Source organism: Pangasianodon hypophthalmus, chromosome 15, assembly GCF_027358585.1.
Source record: "Pangasianodon hypophthalmus isolate fPanHyp1 chromosome 15, fPanHyp1.pri, whole genome shotgun sequence".
In the NCBI taxonomy this organism is placed as follows: domain Eukaryota; kingdom Metazoa; phylum Chordata; class Actinopteri; order Siluriformes; family Pangasiidae; genus Pangasianodon; species Pangasianodon hypophthalmus.
In genome coordinates this window covers 1,443,200-1,465,213 of record NC_069724.1, presented here as the reverse complement: position 1 = coordinate 1,465,213, position 22,014 = coordinate 1,443,200, and the positions used below count along the sequence as shown (strand labels likewise).

The following is a 22,014-nucleotide window of genomic DNA, read 5'->3' as shown; positions in this document are numbered from 1 at the left end:
ATTCTGCCTGAGTATTCTCACTGCCTCCCTAAACAAGGTATTGATTCAGCCATTTCCACCACATCACAAGACACTTTACACGTCTGAACCACTTTACATGTCTTGACTCAGAATATGTACGAAATAAGCCACACAGCATTCATTTTAATGAGCTGAGTATATAGCTGTCCAGTGGCAGGCGAAAGTGCTGGGAAAGACTCTGTTATGAATGTTTAATTAGCCTCCGTTGAACTGTGATAGTCGTTAACTCACTCAGTGAACCAGTATTAATATTATCTTAGCTGTATAAACATACAGATTGAACAGATACAAATACAAAAACGAATAGTTGGTGGACTGTTCTTTTTTCAGAAAGTATGCCGGAAAGACTATGTGTGTGTGTGTGTGTGCATCGAAACTGAGATTTCTCTGGACAAAACGAAACAAGTCGCACAAGCACAACGTTTGTACTTTCATGTAGAATTTGTGAAAACTCTTGCGCAGGGTTGCCAGGTTTTAGCAAAAAGCCTCCCAAAAAAATATCCCAAAATGTTCAGTGTCTTTTCTTCTTTTTCTCAGTCTTTGCCTGGGAAAGAAGTTAACACTGGTGCGCACTCATTTATTGATTTGCGATATCTGCAATGCGTAGACATTATACACGAAACCTAAAAAGTATTAACTTCGTGTACGTTCATCGCACACGTTTTTCATTGTTCTTAAGTTAGCATTCCATTACAAGAAAATCAGGAAAATCACACAGGCATAGTAATGAAATGCTGCTCAAAGGACGCCATTTTGACTTCGTAGTAGATTCTGACAGCGTGTCCAGCGAACTTTTCTGAACTTTCTGGAATGTAACAAGGCCAAAAACTAAAGTGAAATATTATTACGTGGTTATTGTTATTAACTATAATGAACAGTTCCCTGATTTGGGAAAGATATTGTTGATTTTCTGAAAGATCGCTGTCTAGCTTACTCAGTCACATGAGATTTCCAGAAAGTTCCACAGGGTTGAGAGCGAAGATGACCTCGAGTGATGTAGCTGAGGTTGAGGAACGGTAGAAATTCAGGCGGTGAATGAAGTTATGTCCTGCAAATTGCTTTTTATTGTTTCATTTGTGAGTGAGAAACGATTTCTTTTTCCAGCAGCCCTGGGTTTTTTTGTGTGTTCCAGTGTTTCGGGGAGTATGGTGACAGGGTTTACATTAAATAACAACAACAACAACAACAAACCTGACACCCACTTCCTGTTCGAATCTGAATACAGATACGCAGTGGCAATGTGTTACACCTCTAATACACATGCAGCATTAGCTTTACTGAGGTATGATTGTCCTTGAACTGGTTTTAAGGATATGAAAGCCAGTTTCATCAGTCTTCTCTGATCCACACTACTACACTAACAAAATAGGCTAAGTATTATAAATGGGAAAGAAGCCACAGAGCGCATTTAGCATGATCAGCCAAAAGAAAAATGGCTCTCATCCACTTAATTCTCTCAGGCTTACAGGATTTATAGTATTTGAACCCTGATAGATGGGCCGTTCAAATGGAAATGTCCATCATACTCAATCTGGAGAGAGCCAGACGTCCATTCGTCTTTGTGTGTAGACGTTGTGATGTAACAGCGTTGTATTTCTACAGGAACTGATCCTGAAAACAGCTGAAATTAAATCAATCAACGTGGAATTTCTGACAAGATCTCGTGAATTTCTTGTACCCAAATGTAATTGAAAAGCTCCAGACACGGGTTATGTATGTAAGGAATTTGACGGAATACTGCAGCTTTGTTTTTTTAACCGAATCTCTTTCCACCATTTCTGTAGCTGATGTTTGATTACCAAAGACATTTTCATTTCAACGTTTCAGCATAAAATGATGTCACTCCAAACAATACTCTAATAACTTCTGGCAAAATGCTGGCTTCAGGGAGGTTTAAGTTTGGTTTAGTTAGAGCATGTAGAAATGGAGATATAGTTCAATTTGATATTTAAAAAATGATCTCATGTTTGTTTTAATTAAGTGTCAACCTGTGCATAAGACAGTCGTTGCATTTATTGGAATATCTTTTTTTTTGTCAAACAAATTCGGAAAAAACGTCATCTGGATGATCATTTTCTGCATCCGATTTTTTTTTGTTGTTGTTGTTTGTATGTGTGTGTTTTTTGGTTAAGTGTGTTGATATACTATGCTTATGTGAAAAATTATTGGCTAGGATGTGTTAAAAAAAATACCAGACACTGGCATGGTAACATTTTAAAGGAAACATTATATATAGACAAAATTAAAACCATGTAAAAATAGCCAAAATAGCCCCAGATTCCAGCAAAGGGCTAAAACAAGCGACTATTTAAAGCTAATTTAAAACTTTAACAATAAAGATTTTAGGATTGGACAGACAAGAGTGTAAACTGTTTACAAAAGCTGTTCTTATAGCCTTTTATCCAACTTTCTGTGTATGACCAAAAAGAAAATTGATTTTCTTATTTAAATCTTATTATTAGCTCTGATTTAAACCAATAATTCAAAAAGCAAAAAGCGTTACAGTGATTTATTCACATTTAAATTATATAATAATGCGGTTCTCAAGCATCGCTGTAACACACTCTTTCAAACGCGGCTCAGCCAATCAGATTTTAAGAACTGAAATGATCTGTTTTATGATTATAATTTTGTGTGTGCTACAGAAATCTGTCATAAACGTTTGACTGCTTCAGCGACTGTTTTTATCAGAAGATTTGGAGTAAATTAAATCTGCATTTTGTTTTCTCATTACAGGGAAACGTGTCGAAATTTGTGTGCGGGTTAATCACACCTACAGAAGACATTAGGTTGAAAAACACTCCAGTGTTCTTTTAATCTTTTAATGGTGTGTGTGTGTGTGTGTGTGTGTGTGTGTGTGTACAGATACAGGCCTTAACACTGGCAATTACAAACATAAGCAGACATAACATCTTTCTGTATTTCTATCTATCAGTCTTACTGAAGCCTCCTGACACACGCCCATCCTCCCACACACACACACACACACACACACACACACACACACACACATACACACACGTCTTACTATCCTTATAAGGACCTTCCATTAAGATAATTATTGCAGCTAATTAAAGCTATGCTACGCTTAAATCTAACCCTAATCTTAACCTCAGTGATGAAAGGAAATCTTTGGCATGTTAAAGTTTTCATTTCTTTTGTTTTTTAAAAAATAAAAGCTGCAGAATTCATGAAAGAACAAAGCAGTTTTTATTCGTTGGGACCAACCAAATATCTCCATAAGGTCAGACCAGTCAGATATTCCTATCCTTGTGGGGACATTTGATCCTCACTATGTGTACACCCACATATGTGTGTTGGTCTTACTATCCTTGTGAGGACCTTCCAATTAGCTAATTAGCTAAATAATGCTATGCTAATCCTAAAGCTAACCCTAACCATAACCTCAGTAACCTAAAGGAAATCTTTTTGGCTTTTATTTTTAAGAATAAAAGTTCTGTTTTTTGTGAAGTTAAAAAAAAAAAAAAAGGCTGCAGTGATGATCAGCCAAATGTCCCCACGTGGTCCAAAGTGTCCTTTGGTCTTCACAAAGATATTAAAACATGTATACACACACACACACACACACACACACACAGAAGTGATAAAAGTAATTGTACTGCATGTCATTAACAAAGAAAGGCCGGGGAGGAGAGGAGGGCTGGCCCGTCCATCCTGCTGTGCTGAATTTTAATTGTGTCTGTTGGCTGTTGATAAATACATAATCGACCTCTACACTCTCCACACACATACACACACACACACACACACACACTTTATACACGTCTTCCAATGCAGTCCCAGGCTCAGATCAGTCCGATACAGAAGAGCCTGGACACACACAAACACACACACACACACACACACTTTATTTATGGAGCTGTTGAATTATGCATGGCGCCGGAAAGCGAGGCTAAACTGCGGGGCGTGCAGATGTCTGCGCAGGGAATTGAAAGCCTCTTCTCTGCGGTGACTCGACTGGCACAAGCTGCCGTTTGTGTCTTTTTGTGTGTGTGTGTGTGTGTGTGTGTGTGTGGGGTAGTGAGTGACTACTGTACTGAAAGCTGGCATAGTGTAAGGGTGTGTCACACAGATGTTTGTTCAACACGTAGCACACAGACATCTAACATATACTGGAACTTCCCATTATAAAATATCTTAAATATAGTATTGTTTATATAAAATATATTATATCTTGTAATAGTATTCCTCACACCTCTTTAGATTTCATAATTTACAATCAAACACAATAATAATAATTTATAATGACGTAGCCTCAAACAAACACAATGAATTCGAAACGCTATCACACTTGACTTATGCTATAGGCTACTAGCTAGTGAATTTTTAGCGTAACCCTGTAATAAGCCGTCGATACTCGATAACATGAAGTCATCCAGCGTACAGTCTAGCAGCTTGTTTTGTGCGGTTTTAGACGTACATTTGTTCAGCTGTGTTCTATATAGCAAGTGTGTTTCCTGAAGAGCTAAAATCATTAACCAGGGTTGCCAGGTTTCAGAAAAAAAACACACAAAAGACCTGAAACTAACCCAAGTCATTGAAAACCGAGACACATTTTTCTTCTTTTTCTCAGCCTTTCCGTGGGAAACAAGGACACTGTGGTCCAAATGCATTTCTGATGTACGGATATTATTCCAAAATACTCTCAATCTTTGCAGTATATCTTAATAGAAAATGTTCCATACATCTTAGACATTCTGTTATCGCTTATCGCTTTGCCTTTGTTTGAGGAAATTTATTAGATTTAATTCTGGGTTTGTTTGTTTTTTTTGCTATAAAACAAGATCTTGACAGCTGCTGGGTATTTTCTAACTACATCAATTTGGTGTAAAAATCACAACCCTGTCATTAACTGTCCTGTTCGCTGCTAATCCTCTATTGAAAATGTTCATAGCGTGAGTATGGGGCAGCGTGATTCCTGCCCCAATGGGCCTCTGTTTATTAGCGCTTCCCACTTGCAGTTCCCATGTTTGACCACTAGGTGCAGTAATAACTCTGTGGAGCTAAATGAGGCAGTGAGCACGCTGCACCACGATCACGCAACGTCTAGAAAGGCAAGCAAATCAACACAACAACAACATCGGCTTCTATCTGTCAAATAACAACATTGTTTAAACCAATGGTCGCTCAAAACAGGAAATTAGGATTTCAACGGGATTTCAAATGTATGGAGTCGCGAACGACTTTCTGAAGATTAGCGTTTGTTGACGGACGAGCTGCCAGTGCATTTAGACTGATGATGTCTTTTTAAAATCACTGGTAGCGTTTTATCTACCAATACACACTAAAGATATTTTTAGAGTTTTATTACTGTACAAATGTCTACATACAGTAAATGCAGGGTTTCAGTTACGCGGTAATGCTGTTCCGCTGCTCAGTCTGTGAGAAAGCTGGAAACGGGAGCAGCTTGACCTCTACACACTCACACACACACACACACACACACACACACACACTCACACACACACATGCTGGTTTTATTATCTTTCCAAGGACTTTCCTTTGACAATTATTGCTGTAGCTAATTGCTGTAAATGATATTAATGTCATACATTCCACTTGCATTACACTTCCAAAAGGAACTATTTTGGCACTTTTACTTTAAAAAAAACACAATTTCGGTTGTGAGAACATTTTATTCTTTCATCCACACACACACACACACACACACACACACACACACACAGGCGTTTTCTACAGTGCCTTGAGGGAGTGTGCATGCAGCAACTTGCCAGTGTGACGGGAGAGACGGAATCATGCGGCTCAGGGAATGATGTCGGAAGGAAGAAGTGGGAATAGAGGAATAGAGGAATAGAGGAACAACACTGTGTGATGATTGCCACCACACTGGACTTATAGGAACTGGAAGTTAGCTAATCATTCTTTGTCTTTGTCTGATGACATTTTCTAGTTTTATAATTAAAGATGCAATATGTAAGAAGGTTTCTATTAAAAGTTTATGAAGTGCTGGGCGATATGATAAAAAAATATTGTATCACGATCCTCGAAAGCATTTCTGTGATACATGATATGTTTCAGGACATACAGGTACTGGTTTATAAATAAAATAAGATCATAATCTAAAACTCCATGATCATTTTTCATGGTAAGCAAATGTTTTACAATGTCTGTGGTTCCTGAAACCCAAACCTCAATTCTTTATTGCTTTAATGACACTTTCTTATCAGAGCTAGTAAATAATTAGCTAAGATATCGTTTCTCATTTCACATAAATGTGTGTATTTATTTAATGTGTTTTATTTATTTAATGAGTCACTAAGCATACACTGACGTAATATTGAGTGATACGATGATATAGTAATATCGTTATCGTGATTGTGGTTAAATCACTAGCAACCTGATGCTACTTGGTTATAATCTGACTGAAGAATTTATCAATAATTTTATTTAGGAATCAGATTGACGTTGAAATGTTCTCCACTTATTATTATGGATTAGTGCTAAAAGACAGGAAGCGCTATTCAGCTAAGCTAACACTTTCCAATAGTGTAACTCTAGACGATCGTTATGGCTCAACATCCTGTCAGATGCTAAAGGATGCTAATGGTGGTATAGCCTGCAATGACTGAACATAAATACTGTGCAAATCTCTTGCAATCTCTGAGTGTTTATAGTAGAGAGAAATTGATGGACAGATGTAAACACAAAGTTGAACAAAGTAAGTTAGCTAAAACGTGTCCATTATAAGCAACTCTTCAGTAAGAACGTGACCTAGCGACAGTGTGTAGCGTTAGATAGCTAACTTCATGGTTTGTTAAAGCAACATAAATTAGGCAGCTTAGCTAACTAGCAAGCTAAGCCTGTTAAATTCTTATTTAGTTTATTGATATGATTGTTAGTTACTTAGCTGAGATGAAATTGTCACTGCAAAGACGGAGCTCCCCGGATCAATAATCTTCCTAACTGCCTGTAACCACAACCGTCTTCTGTTGACTTGGAAAGTGTTCGGTTTGATAGTATGCAGTAAAAACGTATGTGTTTATGAACGCTTTTCAGCACAACATGACATTTTAGGAAATAAATTTTCACGTAAAGATCACTACGAACTCCAGCGAGGCTGACGTCAGAGTCACATGTCCCACTCAGGGGTCTGTTAAATGGACTAATTTAGCATTAATGTAGTATTAAATGGACAAAAAACTTTGGTACTTGTTTTTTTTTTTTTAAAGAAATTATTCTTGATTTATTTTCCGCAGTGTGCGGCTGTGACCTGGCCTGTTCCGGATTCTTCCAGCAGGCCGGTGAGTACATCTGCACTGAGGACTACCAGCGGCTTTACGGCACTAAATGTGACAGCTGCGGGGAATTCATCACCGGGGAGGTGGTGTCAGCTCTGAGCCGGGCTTACCACCCAAAGTGCTTTATCTGCACCATCTGCAGGTACGGGACACTTTACAGCACATCTGTCCGTCATGTTTAAAACCACGAGCTACTAGAACAGCTTCAGAGCACCTCAGCGTAGATTGCACAAGTCTCTGGAAGTGTAATGAATGGATGAACATCATTCTTCTAAAAGATATTCCCTCTATTGGTGTTCTGATGATGATGGTGGAGAATGTAGTCCAAACTCTTCCAAAGGTGTTCAGATGGATTGTGGTGACAGTGAAGCCCACAACATGCTGTATGATTTACATCATTTTCCTCTTCATCTAATTATTTTAAGTTTATGGACTTTATGAACTCTTCTTCCTGCTGAAATCTGGGCATCGTGTCTCCAGCAGATAGTACTTTAATTGTAACTGTCAACCGCAATAGTACTGTATAAACAGTACTATATATACAGTATACAGTACCATATATACAATATTGTGTATCTTGATTATGGACACAGGCCTGGTTCTTCTATATGTCCATTTTTTTCTCCAAATTTCTCTTACAGCTTGCTTTAGTAACCTTCCTGTCCTTTTCCTGTAACTAACTGTAAAGTGCATCATGTCCACTATCCGTGGAATTCAGGGAAAAGAATCGTTTTAGTCCTTTTCATCATTTTCTCACCATGTTCACAACCTGTAAAATTTCCCTCAGGCACGGCTTGTATTTGCTTTCACCTTTAAAAGGCTAAGTGAGAGGAAAATGGTGTCACATTTTATCACAACACCTAAACAAACTAGGACAGTCCTCAGCTGCGGGGCTGAATCCCAATGTCAGGAATGTTCACTGCAGCTTGACGCCATTCCGGATCTCGGCACCAGTGTGGGAGAATTTTGTGCAGGTCTAGACCAAACCACACACACTGACATCTTTGAAAGAGAATTTTACTTATCAGGAGATCTGAACTGATAGTCCATTGATCTGTATTGATCTGTAATGATACACATCAAATTGTGTACATACAGTACAATAAATATCCTGTTAGCATTTGAAAATATCCTATTACAGTCAGGACATTTGGTCTTTTTTTGTCCTCACAAACGGCAGAATGCATGTACACACACACACACACACACACACACACACACACACACACACACACACACACACTGGTGGCTAGTATGCAGCAGTGGAGAGATTATTTAAAACATACCAAGGGAGCTGAATATAATGTTTAGCTTTGGATGAACAGACGTTTAGATGGAGGCAGTAAAAAGCAGGGCTGCAAACGTAAAATCAGAGCAAATACGCTTCCCTTTTAACTCAAATTTTTTTCTTTGAAAGATGCATATGAAAAGTTAATAAGTAATGTAAGCCAATCGATAAATCTTTTACAGAGGAAGAAAAGAAGGCAGAGAAACTAGCCCTGTCACAATTCTGAAATTTTGGCTAAAAATTAATTGTCTTGCAAAACTGTAATGTTTAACAATTTAAAAATCTTTTCTTCTGATTTTATAATCATAACTGCAGCATAATAAGGCACATAGACCTTATGAAAGACAGCAGGTTTTATTGAACATGCAGTAAATTAAATTGCCTTTTAGACTGTGAAAAAAAAATTTCAAACAGAAAACATAAGATCAAAGTTAAGATCAATGTTATTAGTCCTGAAAAAAATGACTTAACAGTGTAAATAGAGTGTACTTAAAATAAAATGGAAATGTACAATTTAGAAGCGTAAATAAAATAAAGGTAGAAATAATTTCAAAAATAAAAAACCAATTATTAAAATACATGTTAATGTGAATGAATAATGTACTATATTACTGTGTTATACAACAAAAACAGTTCATGCGTAAAAGAAAATGAAAACGATTGAAATATAATGGTGCAGCGACTTTTATTTATAATTATTTTATCAATGAATGTAGTGATTGCTGATGCAGTGATTACCTCCATACCTTTATATTAGGGTTGTAACGCAGTGACATTATCTGTATCAGTACGGGTTTAGGGCTTCAAATATCCATATCTGTATTTGGATATAAAGCCAGAGTGGGCGTGGCCTAAACCGGAAATGATTTAAGGGGATTTTTTTTTTGTCATTTAAAAATGACACTCATCTAGAGATTAATCACAAAGTCTTTATTTAATCCCGCTCACACAGTTATTATTATTATTTGTACCTGCCTGGTTTTATACCAAAATATAAACAACTAGTAGCCTAATGTAAGCCACTGTGACCCTGACCAGGCAGTTACTAATGATGAATGAATCGATGCTGTAAAGGCATTGTGCAGCAACACTTTCAGTTTAACAAATGTGGTCTTTCTTTGTCTTGCAAGCTTCATATCTGACCTGTCACCCACATGAAAGTAAAAACCTGAGTAAAAAGCTTTCCAAAAAAAAAGAATAATGCTCCTTCTATTCATATCTGTATCTATTTAGAACACATTATATGTGCATCCCAATACATCCAAGTAATATATTCATATTCAGTTACATCCATAATTAGTTAATTAAAAGTGAGCTCAAGTGATTGCAGTTAGGTGATTATGAAATAAATGTGACTGAGAAACCTCAGTGTCCTAACCACTATACTGTGTAATCTAAGTGGGCAGTTTACACTGCAGTCTTAATAAAGTGCGTACTGTGTATGCATGTGTGTGTCCTTCTTTATCCTTCTGGACCAGGACCAAGCACTGCTGTCGTAGCCTAGAGCTCCCAGCAGGGAGGATGGCTTAGATTCTTAAAAAGGAGAGCCTGAAGGAAATCTTCACTGCTTTTGTCAAGAATTGTTCCATAAAATCTTGTTAGAGTTCTTAAACAGTTCCAGAGGTCTTGTTGGCATGAAACGATCTTTCTGGTGCCATAGTTTACTTAAACTTTTACTGATCACGCTGCCGAAATGGAATCGATCACATTAAAAGCGATCGTACAGAATGCAGAGAGTACTGACGATTAAGAATGTACTGTGTGTTAACGGAGTACTGTGGCCTGTAAGTGCAAAACACATTCACAATCCAAAAACACAACAGCAAATTAAGCAGCACAACAGCAGTAACTCATTTAACTGTGGCATGGTTGTTGGTTCCAGACAGGCTGGTTTGAGGATTTCAGAAACTGCTGATCTCCAGGGATTTTCACACACAACAGTCTCTAGAGTTTACACACAGAATGGTGTGAAAAACAAAAAACATCCAGTTCTGCAGGCAGAAACACTTTGTTGGTGAGAGAGGTCAGAGGAGCATGGCCAAACTGCATCGAGCCGACAGGAAGGCTACTGTAACTCAATAAAACCACTCTTTACAACTGTGGTGAGCTGAAAAGCATCTCAGAATGCACAGCTTCACAGAAACTGGACAGCTGAAGACTGGAAAATCATCACCTGGTCTTTTTCCAATCTTCAGCTGCTCAGTTTGGTGAATTAATAACAAAATTGACTGTACTGTAGCCACATTACAATAGGACCTGTTTTTCATAACAGCGTTTCACTTTTTGTAGAAACAAGTGCACAGATTTATGCAATGTTTACACTACTCAAGACATACACTACTCATTAATTTTTATAGGCTTTTGAAATGTGCGTTTTATGATTTCGATCTCAATTACATTCTCTGACCAGCTGTAGCCTAAAACGTTTTTCATCTGAAATTAAGAGAGTACAAATCCAAGTTCAGCCAGAAATAATCTCTGCAATCTTCCCAACGTCGGTCTAAAGTAATTAACCTCGGCCTAATTCGCTCAGCCGCAAAAGCCTCTTTAGTTACACACGTGGTCAAATGCTGGAAAAGGTCATTCAATCCTTTTTAATCTTTTAATCACTTTCTGTCTTAAACTAGACTCTATTTACAAAACCAAATGCTGAGACAGTTAATAAGCATCAATATATTATCAGTCAGAACTTTAAAAAGCTCCTCTGAAAACATCAGTGAGGTTTAGATTGTGCTTCCCAAACTCACTGGTAGGAATACCGTCCTTCTGTTGGGATATTTTAGGAGTGTGTAAGGCATAAAACCCTACAGAGTGTGCTGTTAGAATCAAATAATCAATGATGTAATGCAGCTTGATGCAAAGAGGAGTTACTGTTACAACCCAGAAGTTGATTATTTTCCAAAAACAGCACACCCTGATTTTTATTCAGCAAGACCTGAAGTGTTTTATTCCTCTCATACCAATGCAGTTTGCCAATGATAATCAGTTTTAATTTATTAAAGAATGACACGTCAGACATTATAGTTATCCATTTATGTTTATGTTCAATGTTGTGTAAGTTCCTGTTCTCGCTTATATTATAGCAGCAAGAAACAGTTGTTCCCTCACCAGCCTCTCTTTTTTCTCTCTGGAGTTCAATGATACAAAAAAAATGCAGCTCTTCTTGTTACCTAAAAAACCAGAAAGTATAAACTCCTCTCTCCTGAAGACTTTTCTTCTGATGGAAAAGTTACTGGCTGTTACAAAACATTGACGCTGGAGAATCCTTTACGTCTGATTGTTACAAATCGCTGACACTGGAGACTCCTTCCGTAGATGTTAAATAAACATCTCTTTACAGAAACCTTCACCATATCAACAAGAACGTTTTCATATAAATAAAGGCGGAACTACTGTCAGAGTTGCTGTTATAGAACCTACAGTTTCAAGAATTCAACCACGATATAAGATAAAGGAAATTAATCAACATCTTCTGACCAATCAGAATTAATCATTATGAGAGAAGTAAGATATATGAGGAGATCCGGGATGCGTTGACTGATGCCTGTGCCCTTGCTTTGCTCTGTCATGGTGTTGGATTAACCGGATTACGCCATTCCAGCGTCACACTCACTGTAGTGACCTTCCACCAGAAATAACAGTGTGTTCATCTGTCTGATTTTCATATTTGCTCATTCGATCTTATAACACTAAATGTCCTAATGTTTAAGATGTTTGTTAATACTAGCACAGAACTATAACAGCGTGTAAGCAGTTCTTGTCCATAAATATGGAAAGAGGTGTACGATGAATCCACATCATCAGTTAATGCCTGATGTGTGTGTGTGTGTGTGTGTGTGTATATGGCCTAATGTTCTCCATCTCACTGTGTCACAGGAAGCCATTTCCCATCGGAGACAGGGTGACCTTCTGTGGGAAGAAGTGTGTGTGTCAGCAGTGCTCACACACACTCGTCAGCAGCAATGAGCCCATCAAGGTCCACGGGCCGAGTCGTAAGTCCGATCTCGACAACCGCTTTACTGATCTGTTACACGTTAATGATTCTGCGGCTTACACTGTGCACTTAATGGTGGAGAGGGGCCATTATTTTTGTTCACAAATGATCGGGAGAATAAAAAAGAAATGTGAATCGAAAGCATCGATACTTGGGTGAACACACAATTAAACACTTTATACCACAACCACTTTTTTTTTGTAGTTGAAACACACACACACACACACACACACACACACACACACACACACACACACTGCATGTTGATTCTCCCTGGAAAGCAGATGCAGTGTCATACAGCCTGAGGAGCTGTTGTTGTAATGGAGTGGAGTGAAGTGTGTGTGATGGACGACAAATTCAGCGTGTTTACCAAAGCACAGCAAGAGAGGAGACATGCAGGGATTAAGTAAGCGTGTGTGTGTGTGTGTGTGTGTGTGTGTTTCTATATCACGGGCCAGAGAAGGGCCAACTATACAACTACAATACAATTATAGTACGGTATCATTTTTTACAAAAGTGAAAATGTTGTTTCCATAAAATTAACAAAGCAGAAACCATTCATTTTTGTCCAAGGTGTGTGTGTGTGTGTTAGTGCTAGAGTTGTATTGCTATACCTGTAAGATATAAGTGATGTGCTCACCAGTACAGTAGCATTATAAAGAGTAAGCGTCTTTTCCAAACTAGCACAAACACACACTTTCATTTCAGTGGCTATAAAAAAAAACAGTTAATTGTCAAAGTGCATGTATTACACTAGATTTTTACGGAAAACCGTAACACATAAAGGATCATACTGATTCAATACTGAAATCTTAACATTCTTAACACTTAAAAAAATGAAACAATTAGTGTGTATACAATTTCTCAGAATGGTAGAGCAGAGTGTAGCGATTCGATCCTGACCTCAGGTTACTGTGTGTGCGGATTTTCTCGTGTCTTCTTCATGTCCGCATGAGTTTCCTCCGGGTTCTCCGGTTTCCTCCCACCTTCCAAAAAACATGCTAGTAGGTAGATTGACTACGTTAAATTGTCCCTTCGTGTGAGAGTGTGTGTGAATGATGTCCTGTGATTACCCAGCGTCCCTTTCCGGGCGCCTCACACCAGGTGTTCGCAGGAATTGTCTCCGGATCCAGCGTGACCCTGACCAGGATAAAGTGTTTACAGAAAGCGAGTATGAGAGTGACTTTCTCCAAACATCTAAAAAAAGGAGATTTATCGATATTTTCAATAATGTAATTGCGATGCTCAATGAGCCAATAAAATGATGACGATGATGATGATGATGATGAAATAAATCCAGGTCTTTGTAACAGACCCTATTATACGATATTTCTGCTGTGTATCTGGAGGGAGACGGGCTGAAGCAGAGAGCTGAGCACACTCCTATATGAAAACAAATGATTGGGGAAACCGTTTAGAGGAGAGTCTCTAACACAGCCACCCGCCCACACACACACACACACACACACACACACACACTTGTGCTGCCTATGGTCTCTAGTCATCACTTCGTAGTTCAAGAACATTCCATCACTGTAAATATGTTTCCTGCATCATTTATCCTGCAGACCACAGCAGCACAGTAGCACAGTATAATCTGTGACTGTGATATATGATGTGATTATAGGTTAATAATTAGCACTGAATTTAACAAGGTTTGATCAGCAAGTTCTAATATTTACACCGGGACAAGAGTTCAGTATGTTAAGTAAGGAATAACATGCTCCAGAGTGTGCAGTTATACGAGAGTAAGACATGCCGGGGTGGTGTGATACGGCACTACGCGAAACGGATTTACCGTTACCCACGAAGTGGATTATTTTTTGCATAACTGCATGGTGTGGAGTGTGTTACTCCGCTTATATTACAACGATTTGTCAAAGATTACAATGTGTAAGTTATTCAGGAATGACACCTCACACATTTCAGTGTTTTATACTTTAGAATTAATGTTAATTAAGGTCCAAGAGACAAGTTAGTTTCTGTTCTCTTATGTTATAGCAGCTGTAAACACTATCATTCCCTCACCAGCCTCTCCTTCTCTCTCTCTCTCTCTCTCTCTCTCCTAACAGTCTCTGACTGTTAAAATGCACTGACACTGGAGACAAAGAACAAAACATGTCACCACATCAATAATTATACTTTTTTCTTTGTTCAACACCACAGTTTTTAGTCTGTTTATTATTAGTCTTAGATTATGTAGAGTCTCAATCACACAAGTCGCTGTGAATGAGCTGTTACTGTAGAAAAGATAACGCATGAGAACGAGCGCATTAATATAAAACCTGTCGTTCATGTTGCAGCTGCTCGAACTACTGCCCGAGCCATGCTGTTATACGAAAACAATGCACGCAAAATATTTAGGAACATGCTGTAAATGAATTTTATGTGTGGGGAAGGAGTAAACATTTCAGAGCACCACACACATTCACAATCATTCACACCTACTGGCATGTTTTCTGGAGGTGAGAGGGAACCAGAGAACCGGGAGGAAACCCACACAGACACAGAGAGAACATGAGAAACTCCACACAGACAGTAACCCGGGATCAGGATCAAACCGGGGGTCCTGTGTCTCAGACCCTGCTCTTCACCAATAATACACTTACTCTGACTTACTATTACTAGTCACTGCAAATTATTTGTGTGACTAACTAACTCTCTGTCTCTGTCTGTCTCTCTCTCTTTCTCTCTCTTACTGTCTCTCTGTCTCTCTCTCTCTCACTATATCTCTCACTGTATCTCTCTCTCTCTCTCTCTCTCTCTCTCTTTCTCTCTCTCTCTCTGTCTCTCTCTCTCTCTCTCTGTTTCTCACTCTCTCACTGTATCTCTCACTGTATCTCTCTCTCTGTCTTTCTCTCTGTCTCTCTCTCTCTCACTATATCTCTCACTGTATCTCTCTCTCTCTCTCTCTCTCTGTTTCTCACTCTCTCACTGTATCTCTCACTGTATCTCTCACTGTATCTCTCACTGTATCTCTCTCTCTCTGTCTTTCTCTCTGTCTCTCTCTCTCTCACTATATCTCTCACTGTATCTCTCTCTCTCTCTCTCTCTCTCTCTGTCTCTCTCTCTCTCTCTGTTTCTCACTCTCTCACTGTATCTCTCACTGTATCTCTCACTGTATCTCTCTCTCTCTGTCTTTCTCTCTGTCTCTCTCTCTCTCACTATATCTCTCACTGTATCTCTCTCTCTCTCTCTCTCTGTCTTTCTCTCTGTCTCTCTCTCTCTCTGTTTCTCACTCTCTCACTGTATCTCTCACTGTATCTCTCTCTCTCTCTCTGTCTTTCTCTCTGTCTCTCTCTCTCTCTGTTTCTCGCTCTCTCACTGTATCTTTCACTCTCGCTCTCTCACTGTATCTCTGTCTCTCTGTCTCTCTCTCTCTCTCTCTCTCTCTGGTTGCAAAACAAACAAGAAAAAAGGTCGACTAATCAATTTTCTTTTTGGACAGGCAAAGATGGCCAGTTATTTCAGTAGAAATAAAAAAATAGAAGGAATTTTCAGCTGTGATTGTTTGCCAGTGTTCAAGTGTTTGGTCAAAGCAAGGATAATGATGGAATATAAATACTATGTTAAAAATGAAGGATGTGAAAACATTTAAAAGTATATGGGACTTTAAAGCTGTTTTATTCTCTCTAAATTATGGAGACATAACTTTTGTAAATGGATTTGGATAAAGAAGTGAAATTAATGTAAAGAACTTGTATGAAAGAAAAATGGTTTTAATAAAGTATGGTAAAAATCAAATCTCTCTGTCTCTCTCTGCTTCTCTCTCCCTCTCTCTCTCTCTGTCTCTCTCTGTCTCTCTGTCTGTCTGTCTCTCTCTCTCTCTCTCTCTGTCTGTCTGTCTGTCTGTCTCTCTCTCTCTCTGTCTCTGTCTCTGTCTCTCTCTCTGTCTGTCTGTCTCTCTCTCTCTCTCTCTCACTCTCTCAGATTGTGCGGGCTGTAAGGAGGAGATAACTCACGGTCAGTCCCTGCTGGCTCTGGAGAAACAGTGGCACGTCAGCTGCTTTAAGTGTCAGACCTGTGGCACAGTCCTGACTGGAGAGTACATCAGCAAGTACGCACTTCTGTCAAAACACTAAGTTACATTTACATTTATTGATTTATCAAAAGCTTTTATCTAAAGCCAGTGACAGAATGGAAAAAGGGGAAAATATACAGAGAAACTGTACAAAGTACGGGGACTGTGTCAGAATCTTAGTTAAAAGTAGAAGTATGGAGCTGAAAATCTACTAGAGTGAAAGTCAAAAAGTCAAAAAGTACATACTGAAGTGTAAAAGTAAATATTTATATCTGATCAAAAATGAATAATTCAGACATTCATTTTTATTAATTTATTTATTAAATATTCAATAATATAAAATATTCTGCTAACTCAGACAAACCTAGTCTTTGGCTTGCTGGTTAGCTAATGTTTAATAACCCTGTTGTAATGAATGCGAGGTTGGCAATAACAACAGAACAAAACAAAACTAGCTAGCAAATTTAAAAGTTGCATGCTTCTTTAGATTTTAATGGTGAATTTTTAAAAGATTTTTTATGTAAGAGTAAAAGAAGTCATGTTACCTATGAAATGAGGTAAATCCTGCAGAAGAGAACATCATACTAAGGTATGGGCTTGGACACTCATCTTGCTGATCCTCAAGTTCTCAGGGAAAACTCAAGTTTCACACCACTTTTTTTGTTTTTAACTCAAAAATACGCCAAAAGAACAGTCTTTTTTTCCCCAGTTAAGTGGGATTATTAAATATTAAAGCCCCGCCTCCTTCACCTCATCTCACATTCTCTTGACTGGACTGACGTAGCGCTCTCACTTCCTGTCACGGTAAAATGGAGAATGTTTTGAGTTCATTAATATGAACTAAAATTTATCAGTGAATGTTCAACTTAGCCAACCTTAGTTAACATTAGTTAAATGTCTTTATTAAAAAGAAGGACAGAGGAAAAAACATTTTGACCTAAAAAGACACTTTACAAATAATCTTAATGGTGAAGATAATGATAATAATTGGAAAGTGATTAAATTCACTGCTTTTTTTTCCCCTCTCCTTCGCCAGTCAGCGCTACAGCACACTGAGCAGCAGATCAACAGTGAAAATGTCGGCCATGTGGACATTAGACAACCGATTTGTAAAAGAATTATATTGAATATATACGGTTATGTTAAAAATCCATCATCCAGCTGAGTTTTCGTGATTGTCTCTGCCTGGTAAGCAGTTCCCGACTGCTCGTAATATTATTACTCCCTTTTATTATCCCTTACTCTCCTTACACCTGAAATGGTGGAAATTCTCACTTTTTTGTCTTTTTTTAGGATATTGGTTCTGGAAGATTAAAACATTATCACAATTTTTTTTTTAAATTGCAAGCAGGGAAAAAATCAATATCACACAAGCCTAGTGTAGATGGTTGGAAGCGAAAGAGGTCATATCGGAGATGTGGAATCTTGTTCTTTTTGATATATGTGTGTGTGTGTGTGTGTGTGTGTGTGTGTGTGTGTTTCAGAAATGGTATTCCATACTGCGAGTCAGATTACCACAGACAGTTTGGGATCAGGTGTGAGACGTGCAACAGATACGTCAGCGGAAAAGTGCTGGAGGTGCGGAGTTCTCTTCATTGGATTCATTTCTTGCTGTTTGCTGTGTGTGTGTGTGTGTGTGTGTGATGAATTTCTGAGTGCTAAAGTGGCCTTTTTTTTTGAGAAACCTCAAAACATTTGAACTTAAAATCTGCCCTAGTGATCTAAATGCGTTTTTAGATATTAATTAAACGTCATTTAACCCTCTGCATGTGTTTAAAAAACTCACAGACTTTATTGCTTTTGGGCAAGAGCTGTTTGTGTGTGTGTGTGTGTGTGTGTGTGTGTGTGTGTGTGTGTTTGTGTGTGTGTGTGTGTGTGTGTGTGTGTGTGCGTGTTGACATGTGGGTTGCTTATGCAATTTTCTGTATTCTGTATTTTTAGATATTTGGGCGTCTCTGCACATTCTCCTACCATACAAATCCCGACCCACTCCTTACCACCTCCTCACACACACACACACACACACACACACACACACACACACACACACACACATTCTGTCTTCTTCTTTATTCTCTCTGAGTGTTTTGGTATCTCAGTTCCCTCTCTTTATGTCTGTATTATACACTGCTAGCTCGGATAGCTGTTAGCTCTGTGTAGCAGCCATTAATCAAATTCATTAGAACAATATTGATAAATATGGATTATACTGTGTACATGTTCTTCACGTATTTTGCCTCAATTTAATTTGGACAGAGAGGAAAAATACAGTTAAATATCAACGAATAAATGACCCTAAATAAAGGCCAGAGCTTTCTAAAGACATATAAATGTTGGATAATAAAGTTAAATGCAAATATGATTTGGACTGAAACTCACAACCTGTGTGTATTCTCCTGCTTTGCACTTGTGTGTGAGCTTTAGACAAATTTGCATACAAAGTTTCTTGGGTTTTTTTCCACAAGATTTTCCGTGGTTGAGTAAAAAGCTCTGTGAATGTTAATGGTGCATCGATCTGTCTTTACATCCTGCCACAACACACACAGTCTGTACAGCTGCTGTAGCATTTTAGCCCAAGAATGCTTGCAAACGTCACATAAATTGCGTCACATAAATTGAGTGATCAGTACAGCATCAGACGCATCGTACATCACATTATCCGCTGACATTTTTCGAAAAATCAATGAGCTGAAGGTGGCCTGCATGGCAAATGTATTCCGAGTGCATACAGACAGGCGTCTATAAATAGAGGTTCCCCCTTAATGCCGGTGCCATAGTCATTTAACATGAGGAGCTTTTGACAGTTCTGGCACTGGAGTGTGTGTGAGAGAGAGAGAGAGAGAGAGAGAGGATGTTAGATTGTGAAGTAGACAAAGTAAACTGCCTGAACAATATTTTTCACCGTGCAGAACCAGAGACACTGTACATCAGTAGCAGGAGAAAACATTACTCCTAAAAATCTTCATGACTTTAACAAGTGTCAAGAAAATTAGCATATTTTCACATTTTTGCCAGACACCACCTGCCTCTCTGTCAGTCTGTCTCTTCCTCTCTTTTTTGAAGATTTGAGAAGCGTATTTTGAAAGATGCAGCTGCAGCTCACTACAACTTTTCAGAAAAACTCATTTATACGGTCGACTCTGTAATTACGCTCAGACTGAAAAACATTTAGAGGCCAATTAGCGCTTCACATTCAGGTCCTTTTCTCGTCTCCTGCTATCATCTTGGGCTCGTCCTGATATCATCTTGTTTTTGTCTTTCTGGTCATCTGGTGTTTTGTAGTACTTCCTCTAGAACTTCTTACTGACAATTTGTAGAAAAAATGAGTAGAAAAAAACTGCAAGAATATGGTTCCATTGCTATGTAAATAACCTGCAATAAAACATCCAGATTTGGTCTTAACGATCATTAAATAACTCACAGTTAAGGACAACAGAGGAAGTCATCATTGGACACGTCAAGTAAGGAAGTTAGAGTAGAATATACAGTCAAGGTAGAATTATTTATAGGACACATTTCATATGCAAGGCAATTCAAGGTGCTTTACGAATAAACTGAGCAAATATAGAAATAGTAATAAAAACATTTAAAGTATAAAGGTTAATATGAAATAGTTAGAATAGAAAGTAGGTGCCATTTAACAAAGCAGTAATTAATATAATAATATTTTAAGAAAGTAAAATGCAGCGCAATGATAAAAGTGCAACACTGTCCCTGAGAGCTGAAATTACAGCTTTAACTGTAAACCTGTTTGAACAGGAAAGTTTTAAGACTAGTTTTAAGTCTAATGTCAGGACATTTCTGAGGCTCTGTGACAGCTGGTTCTTCTCCGTGCTTAATATTTACCTTCTACACTCGAATAACTGACTGCTTCCTAATGACCTGAGAGTCCTGCTAGGCTCATGTTGCTTTAGCATATCTGAATGTTCATCATAATCCATGTCATGATTTATATACGAGAAGGATGTCTCTCTTTCTCTGTCTCTCTCTCTCTCTCTCTCTCTCTCTCTCTCTCTCTCGTTCCCTCTTCTCAGGCCGGTGGAAAGCATTATCACCCGACTTGTGCGCGCTGTGCACGCTGTCAGATGACATTCACTGAAGGAGAAGAGATGTACCTGGCAGGTGTGTAGTCTCTGTACTCCTTATGCCTCACTTCACTGCACTGGCAAAATATTTCAGCTTTCTATTTTATCTGACAGTAACTAGGAAGTAATTTTTTCAGTTCAGTTTGCCATAAAATGTAAAGCCCAGGAAAATGCAGGATGTACAGTATATGCGTGAAGAGAATCAACTCCTAAAATCCAAGCGCGTGTAAAGACTCGAACACAAGTTGGATCAAAAATCACAGAAAACAGATAGATAAAGGCAGTGACATAACCACGAGGCCAAACACTGACCTAAACCAGGATATAACAAGCTTAAAAAAAAAGATATGAGACACTATACAGTACAAAATTGTGTCAGAATGGTGTAACTATATACTGTACACTTCATACTAAACCAGTTTCTACTGTATCATTACCATTATCATGGTGTATATCGTGTGTGTACTAGGTGTGTCACATATCTGTATCCGTATTCAAATTAAAACCTGAAGTGAGCATGGACTAAATATTGCTTTTTTTCCCTGCTTGTCATTTACTATTTCAAAAAAATTGCAATAAATTACTTTTTTGGACAGAACTGCCTAAAAATAAGACAGGAAAATGAGCATTTCCACCATTTCAGCTGTAAGGAAAGATACAGCTTTTCAGAATATACAGCGTTTTATACTAACGGTGCTAAAAAAAAGTGCTGCTTGAAGTGTGTGAAGGGCTGAAAACTCATCATAAACTCTTTTATTCGTTGGTCAGAAATACGACAACAGAAAAAAGGAAACTTTTACCACTTTACTCTAGAAATCACAAAAAAATCCTCACAATAAACAGGACAAAGCAGAACCTGGGCATTTCCCAAAAAAATTTTTTTTAAAAGTTCTATCCCTTTAATGCATGTGTATTTCTCAAACATGAAATAACTAACACAAAATAATCCACAATCTTTCATGATAGTGTAGGATTCTCAAAACTGTTTATTGACTATAACCAAATAAAGTAACTAAATTATAATAAAATATTTCATTATACTTTGATGTTTTGTTCGTTATTCATATAATGCAGATTGTTATCAAGATTGTGGAAAAATATGGTTCATAACTGCTTATAGACAGATAATTGAATTTAATTTACAGAAAATTGTTAGCAACGAAGTGTCTCTTTTTATTTTGTCAAACACTTTTCTAACAAATTGCAAATGATGTTTTATAGTTTCGGGATTTATGTAATGACAAATTGGTCAAAGGTTAAAGAATAATAATAATAATAATGAGGTAGAAGCCATCACTGTAAAAAGAAATGACTGTAAAACATAT

At 38.0% G+C, this 22,014-nt stretch overlaps 1 protein-coding gene across 8 annotated transcripts in view; it reads left to right on the top strand.

The window, feature by feature from the left end:
* The window catches only part of LOC113541460 (actin-binding LIM protein 3), a 71,501-nt gene that overhangs the window by 23,266 nt on the left and 26,221 nt on the right, over positions 1-22,014 (top strand). For all 8 annotated transcript variants that reach the window (XR_008303910.1, XR_008303914.1, XR_008303912.1 and 5 more), the window contains 5 exons: positions 7,260-7,443; positions 12,466-12,581; positions 16,514-16,640; positions 18,089-18,182; positions 20,639-20,726. Coding sequence is in view for 1 of the 8 variants with exons in the window: in XM_026938424.3 (XP_026794225.2) it covers positions 7,260-7,443; positions 12,466-12,581; positions 16,514-16,640; positions 18,089-18,182; positions 20,639-20,726 (609 nt within the window). In the remaining 7 variants the exon portion in view is untranslated. The remainder of the gene's footprint in view (positions 1-7,259; positions 7,444-12,465; positions 12,582-16,513; positions 16,641-18,088; positions 18,183-20,638; positions 20,727-22,014) is intronic.